At 48.6% G+C, this 16,352-nt stretch overlaps 2 protein-coding genes across 3 annotated transcripts; both read right to left on the bottom strand.

Moving 5' to 3' along the window:
* Nucleotides 1-135: 135 nt before the first annotated feature.
* Nucleotides 136-4,733, bottom strand: LOC107500690 (glutathione S-transferase theta-3). The gene is made up of 5 exons (XM_016126151.2): nt 4,465-4,733; nt 3,270-3,357; nt 2,548-2,698; nt 902-1,078; nt 136-572 (listed from the first exon to the last, which is right to left on the bottom strand). The coding sequence occupies exons 1-5, from the start codon at nt 4,574-4,576 to the stop codon at nt 378-380; spliced, it is 723 nt and encodes a 240-aa protein (XP_015981637.1). The 5' UTR covers nt 4,577-4,733; the 3' UTR covers nt 136-377.
* Nucleotides 4,734-6,877: 2,144 nt separating this feature from the next.
* Nucleotides 6,878-15,472, bottom strand: LOC107500691 (glutathione S-transferase theta-1). 2 transcript variants are annotated; one of them, XM_016126152.2, is made up of 5 exons: nt 15,241-15,472; nt 13,204-13,291; nt 11,509-11,659; nt 7,569-7,745; nt 6,878-7,360 (listed from the first exon to the last, which is right to left on the bottom strand). In XM_016126152.2, exons 1-5 carry the CDS (start codon nt 15,350-15,352, stop codon nt 7,166-7,168), a joined length of 723 nt encoding a protein of 240 aa, XP_015981638.1. In that variant the 5' UTR covers nt 15,353-15,472; the 3' UTR covers nt 6,878-7,165. The 2 variants fall into 2 exon arrangements, with proteins under 2 accessions (XP_015981638.1, XP_015981640.1); XM_016126154.2 differs by lacking the exons at nt 11,509-11,659; nt 15,241-15,472.
* Between the last annotated feature and the right edge of the window lie 880 nt (nt 15,473-16,352).

Below are 16,352 nucleotides of genomic sequence, written 5' to 3'. Positions count from 1 at the left end.
AAGGCTGGAAAGTGGCTGGTGAACCAGAAGGGGGCAGCCTAAAGGGGTAGTGGCAAAGCCTGGATACAAAGTTTGATGACCTGTACTGCAGTTTCAGGGCAATGAGACCACAAAAAAAGTTTTAAACAGAGGAAGGACAGGGTAAATATGTATTTACTAAAGCTCTTTCCTGAGGTCACATGAAAGTTGAAGTGGAAGGGGCAGGAGTGGAGTGAGGAGACAGACAGAAGAAGGAATGCAGGCTTGATGCATGGAGGGACTGAGGACCAGAGATTGTGTAGGGTGTCTTGCTCATAGCCAAGGAGAGAGGCAGCTCTATCTCTTTATTCTGACAACACAGTTTCCATCATTGGTGGCTCTGAAGGCCCTGCCCCTAATCAGCGCAATAAAATCTGCACCAAGGGCTTCAGCCTTTTTTTCGTGGCAGAGTCTGCTGGAGGCATGTCCTTGGCCTTCATGACAACAGCATGGGCCTCCTGGAAGAGGTCCTCCCCCACTGCAGCCTCCACACGCTTACGCCAGGCAGCTAGCTTCGGTCGGCTTTTGAAGACTTGGCAGCCAGCACTGACAGGCTGTGGGAAGAGGAAGCCAAGTGGAAGGGCTGGTCATGGTCAAACACAAGGTAGCATGACCTGGTTTAGGGACCCATTAGGTGGATTTTCTTTCCTCTGCCCACATATGATAAGCTGGGGAGCCTCTCCCAGGAAACACTGAGATACTCCTCAATATACCTTCAAGGTAGGGTTTTAAAATCCCATTTTATAGATGAGAACACTGAGGCTCAGAGGGGAAGTGATCCACCCAGTGTCCCACAGCCAGAAAGGGCAACATGAGCTGGTACATTAGCTTTCTCCCAGGACACCCCACTCCCCAGCAGGCCACTCCACCCCACAGTACTCACATGCATCAGCTCTGTGATGGCCATCAAGTCAGCCACTGAGATATGAGACCCAGTAAGGAAGTCCTGGTCCTTCAGGAACTTGTCCTCAAGCAGCTGCAGACAGCTGTCCAGATCAGCCAGAGTAGATGCCAATATCTCGGGGGGCACCTGTTCACCCAGGAACACAGGGAACAGCATCTGGTGGGAGGACAGGAAGGGAAAGGGCTGAGGTTTGGCCCCAAGCCTAGCCTGGTTCTGCTCTCAACTAATCTGTCACCAGTCCTTTGGATTTCTCCTCACTGCTGCCCACCCCTTTCCACCCATAGCCACCACCTGCTCCTACTCAAACAGGGACAGCCTCCACCTCTCCCTGGGCCTTCTGCAATCTCAATCTACCCATATTCTCTCCCTGCATAAAGCCTTCCATGTCTCCCACTGCCCTCACCACAAAGGCTTCGCCACCAGGTCCTCACCAGTGCAACTGTCATTATCTTCCCATTACCCCCCAACCCCCTCACCTCCTATCCCACCAAGACTTCTCAAATTGGGGGAATGTGGTTCAAGTGCGCATTCCTAATCAGTGCACTTGGGTGGAGCCTAAGACTCTACATTTCCAATGAGTTCCTAGCTATGCTGACGCTCCTGGTCCACAGGCCACACTTTGAAGAGCAAAGGTTTCTACTTCCTCCACTCAACTTCCTATCATTCTGCCCTCAAATGCAATAAGCTCCCATTCCCACCAGCTTGAGAGGACTTCTCTCCCAGTCCCTAGAAACTCAAGGAAGACACTTTTAAAACCATCGAAACCTACTTTTTGCCAAATGGCCACTCACAACAATGGTACTCTCAACCCACAGGAGAGCGTGAGCCTGCTATTCTCACGTTACCTCACACACAGGGCACCCACGGAGCACCAGCACTCTCCAAATAATGTGTACTCAGAGTACACATTTCAAAACACCTGCACATTTGATAAATAAAAATGGAGTGCACATTTATTTGCATTTTACTGAGGTTAAATGTGTTTTAATCCATTTATTAATTATTTCTCTCTATTTTTCCATTAAATCCCTGCTGATTTCCTTTGCCTGTTTTCCTCCTGTGTCTTTGATGGGTTTAAGAGCATCTTAAGTATTAAGAATGTTACTTCTTTCTAACATATCTTTACTAAGATCTTTCTCCTTTTTTGCTTATTTTAAATTTAATCCTTTCTGTCCTTCCATAAAATTTCATTGTATGTGTAAAGTCATTCGTTTATGCTTTTCTTCTATGGCTCTTAGGCTTAGAATTTCTTGCATACCTAGAAACCAGATCAACATTTATTGAAATGTCTCCTCATTTTTCCTTTGTTTAACTTTCTTCACTTAACACCTCTCCATCTGGAAAGTATGTATGTAGCAAACTGAGGATTTCTTTTTCTTTTTTTCCTCCTCCCAAAGGCAATATTCCCAAGCAGCCTTGAGTATGCAAAGGGGCTCAGGAATCAAGGAATGCTGAATAGCCACTCCCTGGCTCTATCTTGGTTTTCCTTCTGAGAAACAAGTTGGTTGGAGTCTCTAGCATTCTAAAATTTGGTGTTCTAAGGTCTCAGGTCTGAACAAAATGTTTTAAACAGAAAGCACTGCCCCCTGAGCATCCCGGAAGGAGTCCCTGGCCCTGGGACTCACCTTCTGCCACATGGCTCGGGAGCAGCTATTTCGCAGGGCCGTGTGCTGCCATGCCAAGTACTCGTCCACACGGGCGCAGGCCTGCAGGTCCTGGGGGTACCAGTGGTCAGGGGCCTTGTACTTGCGGCTCAGATACAGCAAGATGGCCACACTGGGAGGCACAGCAGAAGTGAGAGAGAAGTCCAAGTCACTTTTCAGCTACTCCACAGGGGCCAGGCCCTGGGTGGGGCAGGCCCCTGCTTCTGGCATGTCTTTCCCCAACTCCTGTGGGTACAGTATTTCAGTATCTCCATGACATGGATTAAGAATGTGAGGCTCAGAGAGGTTAGGTGACTGCCCAGGGTCACACAGCTCTACATTGGGCCATCCTACCATCTAAACTAAGGACACCAAGTGAAAAAACAAAATGTAATGGGACTTCAGAAAGTGGGGGGTAGTGTGCTCAGAGAAAGCTTCCATAAAATGGGGCACCCAGCATGGGTCCTGAAGGACAAGAGCAAGTCCAGTACCGCTCTTCAACATATCCAAAGCTTGAACAAACAAGGAGGAAGGCCAGGTGCTCTTCCCATCCCTGGGTACCTCTGCCCACTTCAAGCCACTCTCCATTCTGGGGCTGGCACAGGTGCTCAGGGCACACAAGCCACAATCCAAGCCATCAACGATAAACACACAGATGGCTGCCTGGCCCCACAAGGTCCTGCAGGAGTCCAGGAACCCATTACCTCTCAGCCAAGGTAAAGTCCCCATCCTTCAAGGCTGGCACCTTCTTCAGGGGGTTCACCTGGGCAAAGGCATCGCTGTGGTGCTGGCCTGTGGGAGAGACCAGTGAAGTAGTGGGGAGAACCCTGAGCCCTCCAAGGTCTCTGCCCATCCCTACCCTATTCTTGCGTGACGTTAGGGAAGAGGAGGCCACTCCACTGGTCACTGGACACCACCAAAGGGCCACCATTCTTGTGTTCACTCCCTTGGAACCTGGGCCAGGAAGCATCTTGACTTGGGCCTAGGGAAGGAGGTGGTTCCATGGAGCTGTAATACACACGCACGCACGCACGCATGCATGCACGCACGCACACATGTACACACACAGACTCAGGCAATTCCATCATGTCAGACACTACAGCCTCCATCCTGGGCTCTAAGCTTGCCTCCTGCAATCCATCTTCCTATGCCAGCTGAATGCCCTATCCACACGCAGCCAAACCCAGCTCCAGCCACACATGCTCCCAGCCCTCAGTCCATCCTTGCTCTCACCAGCCACCCAGCCTCCAGCAGCTCAGCTCTTCTTTCTTTCCTGTGCCAAGCCCTCAAGGCTCCCTCTCTGATGTGGATTCCCAGGTCTGACTCACCTGTACATGCCTCCCCGGCCAGTGTTGGAGGGTATATCAGTCAATGTGCATAAAGTCGGAGGGCCTCAATGGAACCAAGTTCTAGCCTGGTCATAGACTCCTTTTGTGGCCCCCTTTGCCCTTCTACTCAGTGGACAGAATCACCACTACCCAGTCTCCCTCCAGAAACTGCCTCTGTGCCCAGCCCCTGTCTCAAGAAGAGCTGAAAAGGCAGAGCAACGTGGCAGTGTAGCAGTTGGTGGCCCAGGCTGGGGGAATCAAAGACAGACGGTGCGCAGGTACAGACAAGCAGGGTCATCCCTCCTGGCCTGCCCAAGAGGCTCTAAATCCGTAGCTTGCCCTACTGCTCAGTCACAGCCCTGTCCCCTCCATCGGATTCTATAAATGCAGAGGAGACCTAAACAAGGGTAGATCAGATCCCCGTGGAACAACCTTTTCCTGCCAGCAGATCCCGAAACTTGGAGATGAAGAGCACCCCTACTAGGAAATGAGGAGTTTTCTCTAAGGCCCAGTGTAGCACACGGTCAGCGCATAGTCGGCCCAGACCCCAGGCCTGCCTGCCGGGCTTCACCTTTGAGCAGATCCACGGTGCGGAGCTCGAAGGGGATGCCGTTCTTCTTGGCGAATATGTAGACGGCGCGGCAGGGCTGGGACAGCAGGTCCAGGTAGAGCTCCAGGCCCATGGCAGGGGCGGCAGGTAGACCCAGGGAGTAGACCTGAGGGACAAGACCGGGAACAAGAACAGCGGGCAGGAACTGCCAGGCTCCCCGAGCCTACAGACGAGAGCAGCGCGGGCAGGACTCAGTCACGCCCTCCCCGCTCAATGGATAGATCCGGGGAACTTTGGGCCAATCAGCAGCGTCCTCGCTCTCCCTCCTTCCCTCTCCATGGTTCTGGTTCTGTGTTGCTAAGCCCTCTCTTAGTGGCTAGGCACACGAAGACCCAGGCTCTGAGCCAAGGTCTTGCGGTCAAGTCACACCCCCTTCTCTGGCCCTCAAGGTCTACCTTTGTCAAATGTGGCAGGGGGGATGGTAATAGGAATCGGGATGCCAAGGGCGCTTCCACCCAGGGGAGAGGCTGCGAGAGGAGGGAACTCCGAGTCCCTGAGAACACAAAGGGAGAAGGAAAAAGGTGCGGCAGCCTCCCCTATGCCTGGTGCCAGGGTGGAAGTTGAGAAGGGTATCTAGACCTGCTCTCTGCAGAGGCTAAACCACATTCCAGGAAATTAGCCATCCCTCCCCAATCCCTGAAGTCATATTCATTACACTACAACTAATTCCTCTGGCTGGAAGGAGGAGCCCTGTGAGGATCGTTTATGGGTTTGTGGGGAGAGGGGGGGCGGCTAGCGCTTCCTCACTTCTTCAGCAGGGTCAGGTCCCTCCAGCTATGACCCTGGAGTTTCTCGGATCAGTGATTATGATGCCCCATTCTCTAAGAGAGCCTCCTGGGTTAAGAAGGCTCTTCTCTGGAACCCAAGAGTCAGAGAAAGCCACTTAGCAAGAGGATCCGTTACTAGAAAACTTGAGAAGAGATTGGCCTCCCTGGTCCCCCATGCTTCCCAATTAAGGAAGACCTGTCCCTCCAGGAGGGTGCTTTCCTAGCCTGGTGCAGCAGCCCTACATCCTGGCAAGGGCATGTCCTCCACCTCCTTCACTGGTCTGCCCTCTTCCACAAGTCACCTTTGGCTGAGTTAATACAATATCCATCTTCCTTCTTCCTCCCTGGCCACCCGCTAGTCCAACCCCTATTAGCAGCCAGAATATTATTCTAAAACACAGTCTGAGCACAGCATTCTCCTCCATGGCATTTAAAGCCCTGTATACCTGAGCCCTCAGTGGGAGAGCTGCTGTGTGGATTTTCTCCTCCTACCAATTCTACAGCCGAGCCTATTGCGACTTTAATTCCCCTAGTATTTCTGGCAGATAGAATTAAGTACTTTAATTCTTAACAAGGAAATAGGTATAGGCTTTAACTAAATGTTTCAGGTGCTTTGGTTGTCACATAACTAACTTGTAGTCAAAGATTAAGAATGTATGTTGGTCATGTTCTGAGGGACTACCTGTAAAGCAAGTTCCAAGAGAAATATTTAAAAGTACATTTTGCTTGAAGTAATAGAAAAATGTAGCTAGTTAAGCACAAAACAATGATAGTTTAAACAATGTTGATTGTCACAAGATGTCTAGTTTCTTTTTTGCTTTAAATTTAATGTCACTGACACTTCTTCAGTGACACAATTGTGGGATATTTTGCAGAATCTTGGTTATTCGACCCAGCACTCATTGCTCTCACAATATAATTTTCTGTTGCTGATGTACTGTTTCTTTGTTAAGCAAGAGGTAACTCCAGGGCCATAAGAAGAATATATGTTTGTTTTGCAGAAGGGAAAGGTGGTACACAAGGTAGCTGCGACTGGGTGCTGGCACCCAGGAGCCTAATAAGAAAAAGCATCATCTATGACTAAGAAGACATAGACTTCTCTCTCAGTTCCCTGGAACTCCTCATCCCTTACTCCTTAGCTACATAAAAACTCCTTTTGCTTTTTGAGAGAGATGGCTTTGAAAGATCTTGCTCTCCTACCGTCTTACTTTGGCCAAGTCAAATAAACCTTTATACCTAAGCTCTGGTGTCTCAATGTTTGGCTTACTAGCACATCGGGTACATGAACCTGACTTTCTGGAGGTGATTCCACAACAATTCTTAGGGGCAGATTGATGACTCATGACTTGGGACCAAATGGCAACATCCTGGGAGGCTGGCCCAGCCAACTGATCTACCACCATGCCTACAAAGAACACATGTGGAATGCCTGCTAATCTTCACGCTGTCTGGGAAATCGTTTTTTCCAAGAATTAGAAGGCTAGGGGCCAGTTATTATTCATTTCATTCTTGGCAGCCATCAGGGCAAAGCTGACCCTTAGGGTCTAGGAAAGGGGAGTTTTGGATAGACAGGGCCAGGGCAAGAATGTCAAATACATCACACATCAGAGTTAGAAGCAGAGGCTCAGGCTAAGCCCAGGTTTATTTACCAAACTGAAAATTAAATGTAGTGATTAAAGGAGACAGGTCTGTGTGTGCCATTCTCATCCTGGTTTTCAGGCAGCTATGAAAGACAGGGTAAGAGTGGGGACCTGGGGCTAGAGAGCCACAGTACAGTGGGACATGGGCAAGTCACTCTTGATCTCTGAGCCTGCCTCCCATGCATTCATGGGAAACGAAGGTGCTTCATGAACTGCCAAGGGCAGAACAGAGTCAAGGCTTCCCAGCTCACCGGCTCATTGGATCATGGCCAGCACCCCAGGCATCAGCTTCTGCTTTATGATGGGGTCTGCAGGTGGAGTGTCCTTGACCTTCAGGATGACCTCATGGGCCTCCTGGAAGAGGATCTTTCCCACTGCTGCTTCCACACGTTGGCGCCAAGCAGCCAGATTGGGTCGGCCTTCGAAGACTTGGCAGCCAGCACCCACAGGCTGTAGGGAAAAAGGGGACAGAATAGGAGTTGATGGGTGAGGTCGAGGGTGAGGTCGAGGATAGTAGCACTTTCCTGGTTTGGGGACCACACAGTTCCAGAAGAGGTTACCGCAAACAAGCACAGTCCCACAGCCAGGTGGGGGTGGCATGAGCAGGACTTCAGCAACCCATCCTGCCAAGTGGGCCCACCCTGCCCACAGTACTCACATGCATCAGCTCCGTGATGGCTACCAGGTCAGCCAGGGAAATGTGGGGCCCAGACAGAAAAGCCTTCTTCTGCAGGAACTTGTCCTCAAGTATCTTCAAGGTCATATCCAACTCTGCTAGTGTGGCTGCCAGCATTTCAGGAGATACTGGCTCACCCAGGAAAACAGGGAACATCGCCTAGTGAGTGGGTAGGCAAAGTGAGGGATTAGGGACCAGTCTAGCTTTGGGGGAAGGAAGCAAGTCTCCCCCCTCCTGGTTCTATGCACCTTTCTTCTGCATCCTGGGTAGGCCTGCAGGAAAATTTAAAAAAAAAAAAAAAAAAAAAAAACCCTTTCCCTGAATTATTCCTGCTCCCATGAGCTCTGACTGGCTGAGGTTCAGAGGCTTCTGAAGGACTCAAACCTTTTTGGGAATGAGTCATAGGGGACCTGAACCACGAGTTTCCTACTTTGGTGGAGAGGAGAGGGCTAGATGGCTTAAGAACTATCTAATTTATAATCTCTTTTCTCCTGAATATAAAATCAGTTCCTCTTACAGTACACGTAATTATGAGGACAGGCTTTTAAGGTCACTTATTAATTATGTGACCTAGGGCAAAACACACAAACCCTCTTAGCTTCGATTTCCTTGAATAACAGTACATGACTAATCTTGCAAATAAAAAAGTGAGGTCAAAAGAGGGACAGTCAATTTCCAGAGATGGCACAGCCAGGAAAAGACTCAGCCAAGCATAGAACCAATATCTTCTGACCTTGGAGCTACCAGGGACTAAAGAGGAGAGCCAGGAGAGAGGTGTCCAGGATTTGAGGAGGAGGGCATTTTTAGGGCAAAGCCATCAACAGCCTCAGGCTTGGCAGTAGGCAGGGAGACAGAATAGATGAGGAGCACAGGTGGGCGGTGGGGCTTCGTGCTCAGTATGGTAAAGTTGCTTGAGGCAGGGGCTGGGCTGGGATTCAGGAAAGATAAACAGGACTAGGGCTGTACTCAAACTCCTGGCTCATGGCTTCAGTCCCCAGCCCCACACGACAAGGTGGGATTAGCAATCACAGGCCAGTGCTGGGCTAATGACATTTCTTTGGCTCCAGAGTTTTAAAATATAGAGATCAGCTATTGACATTTAAAAATGGAGACATTTCATACAAAATTCTAGATTTCCAGTTTCTTTTTAACATAAAGGGAGCATTGCTACTGGTACCCCTGCCTGGCATCTAAGGCTGATACCCAAAGACAGAAGGGCACATGGGCTCTCAGTGGACCAGACCTCTCCTAGCCCACCTCCTTCATTTATTACCTGCCTCCCCCTTGCAAGAGAAGGTCTACGTTTCCCTTCTGTTCCAACTGGGTGATTCCAAATTTTTTAGGGTTTTAAAAATGTGTTTTTGTTCCTCTTTAAATATAAAAGACCATAATTGATAATAAGTAAATTAAGATTTATTCACATAATGAAATATTACAAAGTAGTGAAAATGGATAAATTACATCTATCCATAGCAACAAGTTAAAATGCAAGTTGCAGAATGGTATGAGAGCATTCATTTAAAAAGGTAAGCACCCAAAGCAAAACTTTATTTTGCTTATGGCTATACATAAATGTAGCAATGTATAAAATCGTGAACTGGAAAGACTTGTCCCAGATCCCAGAGTGGGGTGTTTTCTCAGGAAGGAGCGAGCTCAACAAAGAGGACTTTTGACCTTTGTTCTCTAATATATCTTTCTTACATTAAAAATGATATGAGAAAGGACAATAAAATTTATGATCCAGAATTAGCCATACCTTTTTTAAAAAGGAGAGTCCCACTGGTGATTAGGATATCAAAGGTTGCAAAAATACCATTGCTCCCACCCTAATGACCCTATAAAGAAAATAACCTTATTTTTTTGTAAAGCCATCAAAGAGTTATAGAACTTTTAAAACAGGAAAAGAGAAAAGGAAAAAAAGCCTAAACCCATACTGTCCAATATGATAGCCACCAGCCTCAAGTGGCTACTGAGCTTTTGAAATGTGGCCGGTTCTAGCTGAGATATGCTGTACCTGTGAAACATATACCAGATTCTGAGGACTTAGAAAAAAAAAGAAAAATATTACATTAATAATTTTTCTGTTGATTATGCAGTGATATTTTAAAAAATATTTTAATTCTGGTATAAAAACATATAAAATATACCATTTTAACCACTGTTAAGTGTTCAGTTCAGTCGCATTAAGTACATTCACATTGCTGTGTAATCATCACCACTAGGGGTCCAGAACTGCCTGCAAAACTGGAACTCTGTTCCCAATAAACTACTCCTCATCTGTCCCTCCTCCGAGCCCCTGCCAACTACCATTCTCCTTTCTGTCTCTACAAATTTAACTGCTCTAGGTGACTCATGTAAGTGGAATTATACAATATTTGTAGTTTTGCGTCTGGCTTATTTCACTTAGCAAATGTTTTCAAGATTCATCCATGTTGTAGCATGTGTCAAAACTCCTTTCTTTCTTAAGGCCGAATAATATTCTATTGTATGAATGTACGCATTTTGTTTTTCCATTCATCCATCAATAAACACAAGGGTTGTTTCCACTACTAGTTATTGTGAATAATACTATTATGAACGTAAGTGTAGAAATATCTATTTGAGACCCTGCTTGCAATTATTTTAGCAATATATCCAGAATGAAATTGCTGGACCATTTGGCAATTCTATTTTTAATTTTTGTGATGATTTGCTGCATTGTTTTCCACAGTTGCACCAACTTACATTCCCACCAACAGTTCACAAGAGATCCGATTTCCTCACATCCTCACCAACACTTGTTATTTTCATTTACATATATATTTATATATATACACACACACATTATATATATATATATATATATATAGAGAGAGAGAGAGAGAGAGAGAGAGAGAGAGAGAGAGCGAGCGCCATCCTAATGGGTGTGAAGTGGTATCTCATTATAGTTTTAATTTGCATTTCCCTAATGACTAGTAATACTGAGCATCTTTTCATGTATTTATTGGCCAAAATGATAATATTCTGAATATATTGGGTTAAGTAAAATATATTTATTTCACCTGTTTCTTTTTACTTTTTAAATGTGACTTCTAGGAAATTTTAAAGGACATATACGGCTCACTTTATACTTCCATTGTTCAGCACCGGAGTAAATTAACCAAATTTTAGAGGACATGAGCTTTTCCTAGGTTAGCCTCTTTCACTCCTGGGGTCCAAGAAGGCAAGGTACAAGCTTGCCATTGTCATGGGACTCTTTGGACATGTAGTTGGTACTTAAGTTCCAAATCCCTGCTGGAGGAAGCAAGCAACCTGATCCCACCTTCAGGACACCTGAAACCAACCAGAGATGAACTGAAACTAAAGCCACAACCTATCCCACCTCCAGATTAGCTGAAAGAAACTAACCTACCACTGACAGAAGAAAAGTGCAAGCCTTTAAAGGGGTACGTATTATGTACTTCGATCTCTACTCTTATATATAATGTCCGGCATACAATAAAAAATTGAGACATGCAAAGAAAGCAGAAAATATGACAGCCAATCAAGAAGATGAAAAACAACCAATAGAAACAGATCCACGCAGAACTCAGGTGTTGAAATTAAGACAGAGACTTTTAAGTAACTATTATAAATGTGTTAAAGAATTTAGAAGATGGACCAAACTGGTAAGCAGATGGGGGATTTCAGCAAAGCAATGGAAACTCTAAAAAAAAAAAAAAAAAAAAAAAATTCTAAACTGAAAAAATAGATATCTCAAATAAAGAATGGATTAGATGGGCTTAACAGCAATCTGGGGCACAACAGAAGAGAAAACTAGTGAGGTCAAAGTCAGGTCATCAGAAACTATCCAAACTAAAAAGAAGAATGTAATAGTGCTTGAGCTCCTTTGGGGGCGATGCCCTTGCTGTCCTCCCTACCCTCCCCCCCCCAGGGGCCTCACCTTATGCCACAGAGCCCGGAGGCAGTTTCTCCGCAGGGTTGTGTGCTGCCATGCCAGGTACTCATCCACACGGGCACGAGCCTGCAGGTCCTGAGGGTACCAGTGGTCAGGGACCTTATACTTGCGAGTAAGGTAGAGCAATATGGCCACACTGCAAGGGTGGGGAGGACGTGATGGCTGTGGGAAAAGCACTGAGCTAGGGGCTTTTTTAATCTTCCTGATAATGAGCCAAGGTATTTGCTTCATTTTACAGACAAGGAAGCCAGGCTTAGAATAGTGAAGGGACTTGGCCAGGGACATGGCCTTTGGTGGCATTGCTAAGAGTCTTTCTGAGGCTAACACCCAAACTCATCCTACCACCAAGCAATATCCCACAGCAGAGTGTCCTGCCATGTGCTCAGAGACAGTTCTTGATGGGAGGGCCAGAGCTTCCTGGAGGAGATGGCATCAAAGCTGAGCTTTAAAGAAGCTCGATTCTGTCCAGTCTGCAACCATTCTCATCACCTGGCATTCGGACTAGCCTCAGATGACCTGACTGCTCAAATTCGCTTTCCTGTCATCCTCTTGTTCTTTGCCATCCCTTTGTTCTCCCCTATTGGAAACACTGGGGCTGCTTCAGGATGGTAGAACAGCAGAACAGACAAAGCCCCTGGAGCCTTCCTTCGGCCCTGGGTTATGAGGGCTGTCATGGCGTTGGGGCAGCAGTGGACTGGAAAGGGCACTGAGGGGGTGTAAATTTGGGCCCACATGAAGACTTTCAGGAACTTGGGATACCCTAAGGGCTTGGAACTCCAGCCAAAAAAGCAGAAAATATCTATATCCGCTACTGGCCTATGTTCCCATTAGGAATCTCACCCCCAAAGCCTAGCTTAACAATTCACTCGTCTGTACAAGATATTTGAGCTTCTCCCACTCCCAGTTAATCATTCAAGTCAACTCTGAGAAAGGCAGCAGGTCCCTGGGAGCCCCAGACACCCCAAGGGAGAGAAAAGAGACAGACAAATGCAGATATTGCATGCTGCGCCTGACAGGTTCTCATGGGTGTTCAACACCCGCGGCAGTAGGGCTCAAGACGGTAGGGGTCGCAGGAAGGAAAAATGGTGCTGGCAGAATGTCTGAGAAATTCTTTGGGGGTGTATCATCTTAAGATTTCAGAGATAAGTTCTAAAGCTCCAGCTTCTCTTTCTTGTGGGAGGGATGACTTATGTGACGAAAGGGGCAGAACCAGAAAAATGTTTGGCCTTTCCGGAAGAGATTTCCACTTCTTCGGACCTGTGGTGATGTAAAATGTCCACATGCCTGGAGGTCCTCCCAAGGACAAGGCCCACCCAGGGAAGTCGTAGCTGGGAGATGGAGTCACTGGATAGCCTAGACGCTCCTGGGCCATCTTGAAGCAAGTTTGGCCAGTGGAGGCCTCTATGGGGGCTGAAGCTGCCATTCCCTGAACCTCTGCCTTGGGCCACGCTCACCAACAATCACAGGATTGTTATAAAAGTAAAATACATGCTTGCTTTCCAACCATCCCCGTGTCTAGACCAGTGAACAGGCAGGGGCCTGGGTTCCAGGCCTGACTCTCTATGGGATGTAGGGCAAAAGGCCCTTCACCTCTCAGGACTTTAGTTTTTTTTTGTCTATAAAGTAGAGGGTTAGGACAAGATTGTTCCAGGTCTAGTAGCAGCCTGGGGCTATAGTTACCTCTCAGTCAAGATGAAGTCCCCATCCTTCAAGGCAGGCACTTTCTTCAAGGGGTTCACCTGGGCAAAGGCATCGCTGAGATGCTGGCCTGCAGAAAGCACATCATTATGGGTAGTGGGAGGAAAATGTGCCCTGGATGGCCTGTTTCCATTCCCTGCAATGCCCAGGCCCCAATTTCACAGCCCTTTCCCAGCCCCTGGCTGCTCTCCTGCATGGTAAAGGGCTGGTAGGGGCTGCTGTGGGAGGTGCAGGAGTCTGCTCTGCCAAGTGGTGCAAAATAGACCTGGACAACCTGGCCAAGGCCCAGGGTGGGGGCATAACCTTCCCCCTACAGCCCGCCCCTCTGCAACAGAGCTCATGTTGCAGGGCAAGGTGCTCCAGCCAAGCCTTCGCATGCGCCCCACCTACCGCCTTTGCATCATCACCAGCTTCATGAGCTCACATTTTGGGTGTCCCAAGCTGCAAGGGCAGAGTAGCTAGTCACCTGAAAGGAGCTCTAACATCTTACAGTGCACTAAGTAGAGCCACCAAACACAGAGAAGTGGCCTTTTCCTGGTATCTATTTAATTATAACCAATTTCTACCTGGCCCTCTCTGTCCTCTTGCTCATCCAGCCCTAGGCACTGAGGACACAGAGCTGGCCCTGCCTTTAGGCTCTATAGGAGTCCGAACAGCAGCACTCAGGTCCTATCTCCAGTCCCCGAGAGTTACAGCCTAGTATCCTTCCCTCCCTCCTGCCCCCCAGCTTCTGCTTGAGTTTATCCGAGAGGTTTCTGCTCCAGCAGCAGGTGCACCCTGAGAGAAGCATCTCAAGGGTACTTAAGTATCATCACTGCCCTGCTCAATAGCCTTCAGTAGCTCCCTATTACCCCAGGATCAAGGGAAAACTTCTCAGAGCCATTCATTATTGCCTTAACCCTCTAGCCTCAGCCACACCTGGAGCCTCCCTTTTCTCTCCCTTCAAACTATTCCTTCCTCTTCTGGTGAAACACATCTTCCTCTATATTCTTTTATTTGACAGCCTGGCTGGGACATCCCTTTGTCTTCATGCCCTCCCCCTCTGCCCTACGCTCTGCAGAGGTAACCTCTGGGCAGGACACGTAGTGGTCCACAAAGGAGGCTGGGAAGAGATGATGATTCAGGCAGAAAGACAGGCCAGTGCAAAATCACAAAGGTATGATGGGGAAGCACTGGGTAGAAAGCACTGGAACAGAAAAACTGGAATGGTTTTTCTTGGCACTGCTTTGTGCTGCACATTGACCAAGGCTTGGTCAAGTAGAGCTGCCCTATTGGCTCCCGCCCCTCCCCACCACCAGCAATACGAGTATTCTGCTTCCCCCTTCCCCATCAAATACCAGGCACCGGCATGCCAGCTGTGTCACTGGGGACTTGCCAGAGAAACAAATCCTCCCGCTCAGGGCGCAGGGCTCACCAGCCCCTGCAGCCCCACTCCTGCTTCCAGCATACCCCGCGGGGTGCCCTCTCTCCGTCAGGAATAAGAGAAACAGAAGGAAAGGCGAGTGAAGGCAAAGCAGGAGAAATAGGAGAAGGAAGGGACAGAGGGGGACTCCAGTGCAGAGAGTACTGCCGGGAAAGTTAGGGCCCTGGGGCAGTGCCTGCTGTTGCAAAATTTCATCACTTGAAGGCCACGAAGGAGGGACTAGCCTCTGTCCTAGTCTCTACACTAGGGCCCCTTAACCTCTCTCCTCCTGCCCCATCTCTCTTCCGGAGGTCGCCTGTCCCTATGCCCAGATGCTCCCCTTTCTTCGCCAGATCTCTTTCTTTCTTCATCCTCTTCCTCCCCTCCCTCCCTCCCCTGCTCCAACCTTTATTCGGCCTCAGCTGAGCCCTGCCGTGTTGTCCACGGCATCAGACTTTTGGGGATTACTGGAATCTCTCGGATCTGCCTTGCGACCCACCTTTTTCAGTGATTGTCCTAAGAAGTGGGCGGCGCACGGAGGGGTGCTCCTAAGCAAGGTGTGGCCTTCCCATTGCTCCCCGACCTCTCGGTTCCCCAAACTCCGCCGCTGGGCCCACCTTTGAGCAGATCCACGGTGCGGAGCTCGAAGGGGATGCCGTTCTTCTTGGCGAATATGTAGACGGCGCGGCAGGGCTGGGACAGCAGGTCCAGGTAGAGCTCCAGGCCCATGGCAGGGGCGGCAGGTAGACCCAGGGAGTAGACCTGAGGGACAAGACCGGGAACAAGAACAGCGGGCAGGAACTGCCGGGCTCTCCGAGCCTACAGACGGGAGCAGCGCGGGCAGGACTCAGTCACGCCCTCCCCGCCCATTGGATGGTTCCGGGGACCAAGGAACGCAGTAAACCCCAGCGCTGTCGTGGATTTTACAAAGAGGCAACCACGCCCCCTGGAGGCCGGTTCCTCTTTGGGCGGCTCCAGGAACCAGACTTTGGTCCAAACGCTGGCGACCTGGGCTGCCTGAAGGGCTGTAGCCAGGGGCTCTGAGGCTAGTAAGAGGGATGGCAACAAGGAATATCGCCCCTCGGAGGGTGGCGCTGAGGACCCCCTGTCCTAGTCCTTTGTGACTGGCTCCTTTCACTTAGTATAATGTCTTCAAGGTTCTCCCGTATCGTATAGCAAGTATCAGAATTTCCTAGCATCGCCATTTCACAGATGTGATTTACAGATCAAGAAAGTTTTCCATATCCTGTTTTCGTTTCCTTTAGGTGTGTACCCAGAAGTGGGATCGCTGGATCGCTCCTCATCATTTTAAAGACGGAGAAACAGAGGCCCAGAGAAGGAAAGGCACAAACCCAGGGGATGTGAGGCACTGTGCCGGCAGGAGCAGAGAGACCAAGGCTGTCAAATTCTGGGCCATGGAATCGGAGTGAAGTGAGTAAACACGAAACGCTGACCAGAAGCCCCGACACTTTGACAGAACCAGGATTTCTGGAGCGAGAGGCTAAGAGCGTGGATACTGGAGCCAGACTTTCTGGTACATTCCATTGTGTTCAGAGAACATACATTGTGTGGTTTCCATGTTTAAACTTGAGAAGACTATGCCATGTGCACAGAAGAATGTTTATTCTGAGTGAAGTTTTTCTGCGTATATATCTAGTAGATCCAACTGGTTTATAGTGTTGTTCAAGTCCTCTATTTCCCTGATGATCTTCTGTGTCATTCTATCCAT

This window comes from Rousettus aegyptiacus, unplaced genomic scaffold (genome assembly GCF_014176215.1).
Source record: "Rousettus aegyptiacus isolate mRouAeg1 unplaced genomic scaffold, mRouAeg1.p scaffold_m13_p_5, whole genome shotgun sequence".
In the NCBI taxonomy this organism is placed as follows: Eukaryota; Metazoa; Chordata; class Mammalia; order Chiroptera; family Pteropodidae; genus Rousettus; species Rousettus aegyptiacus.
Note: the sequence above shows the minus strand (reverse complement) of the source record. Positions and strands in the feature narration are given on the sequence as shown.

Bases quoted from the DNA above. Each gene is read 5' to 3' on its own strand.
- LOC107500690 (XM_016126151.2), bottom strand. From the start codon at position 4,576: ATGGGCCTGGAGCTCTACCTGGACCTGCTGTCCCAGCCCTGCCGCGCC. The intron at 3,358-4,464 runs GTGAAGCCCGGC...TCTCTCCCACAG, and splicing joins CACCGTGGATCTGCTCAAAG to GCCAGCACCACAGCGATGCC. The intron at 2,699-3,269 runs GTAATGGGTTCC...TGTGCCTCCCAG, and splicing joins GACTTTACCTTGGCTGAGAG to TGTGGCCATCTTGCTGTATC.
- LOC107500691 (XM_016126152.2), bottom strand. From the start codon at position 15,352: ATGGGCCTGGAGCTCTACCTGGACCTGCTGTCCCAGCCCTGCCGCGCC. The intron at 11,660-13,203 runs GTAACTATAGCC...CCACCCTTGCAG, and splicing joins GACTTCATCTTGACTGAGAG to TGTGGCCATATTGCTCTACC. The intron at 7,361-7,568 runs GTGAGTACTGTG...TTTTCCCTACAG, and splicing joins CCATCACGGAGCTGATGCAT to CCTGTGGGTGCTGGCTGCCA.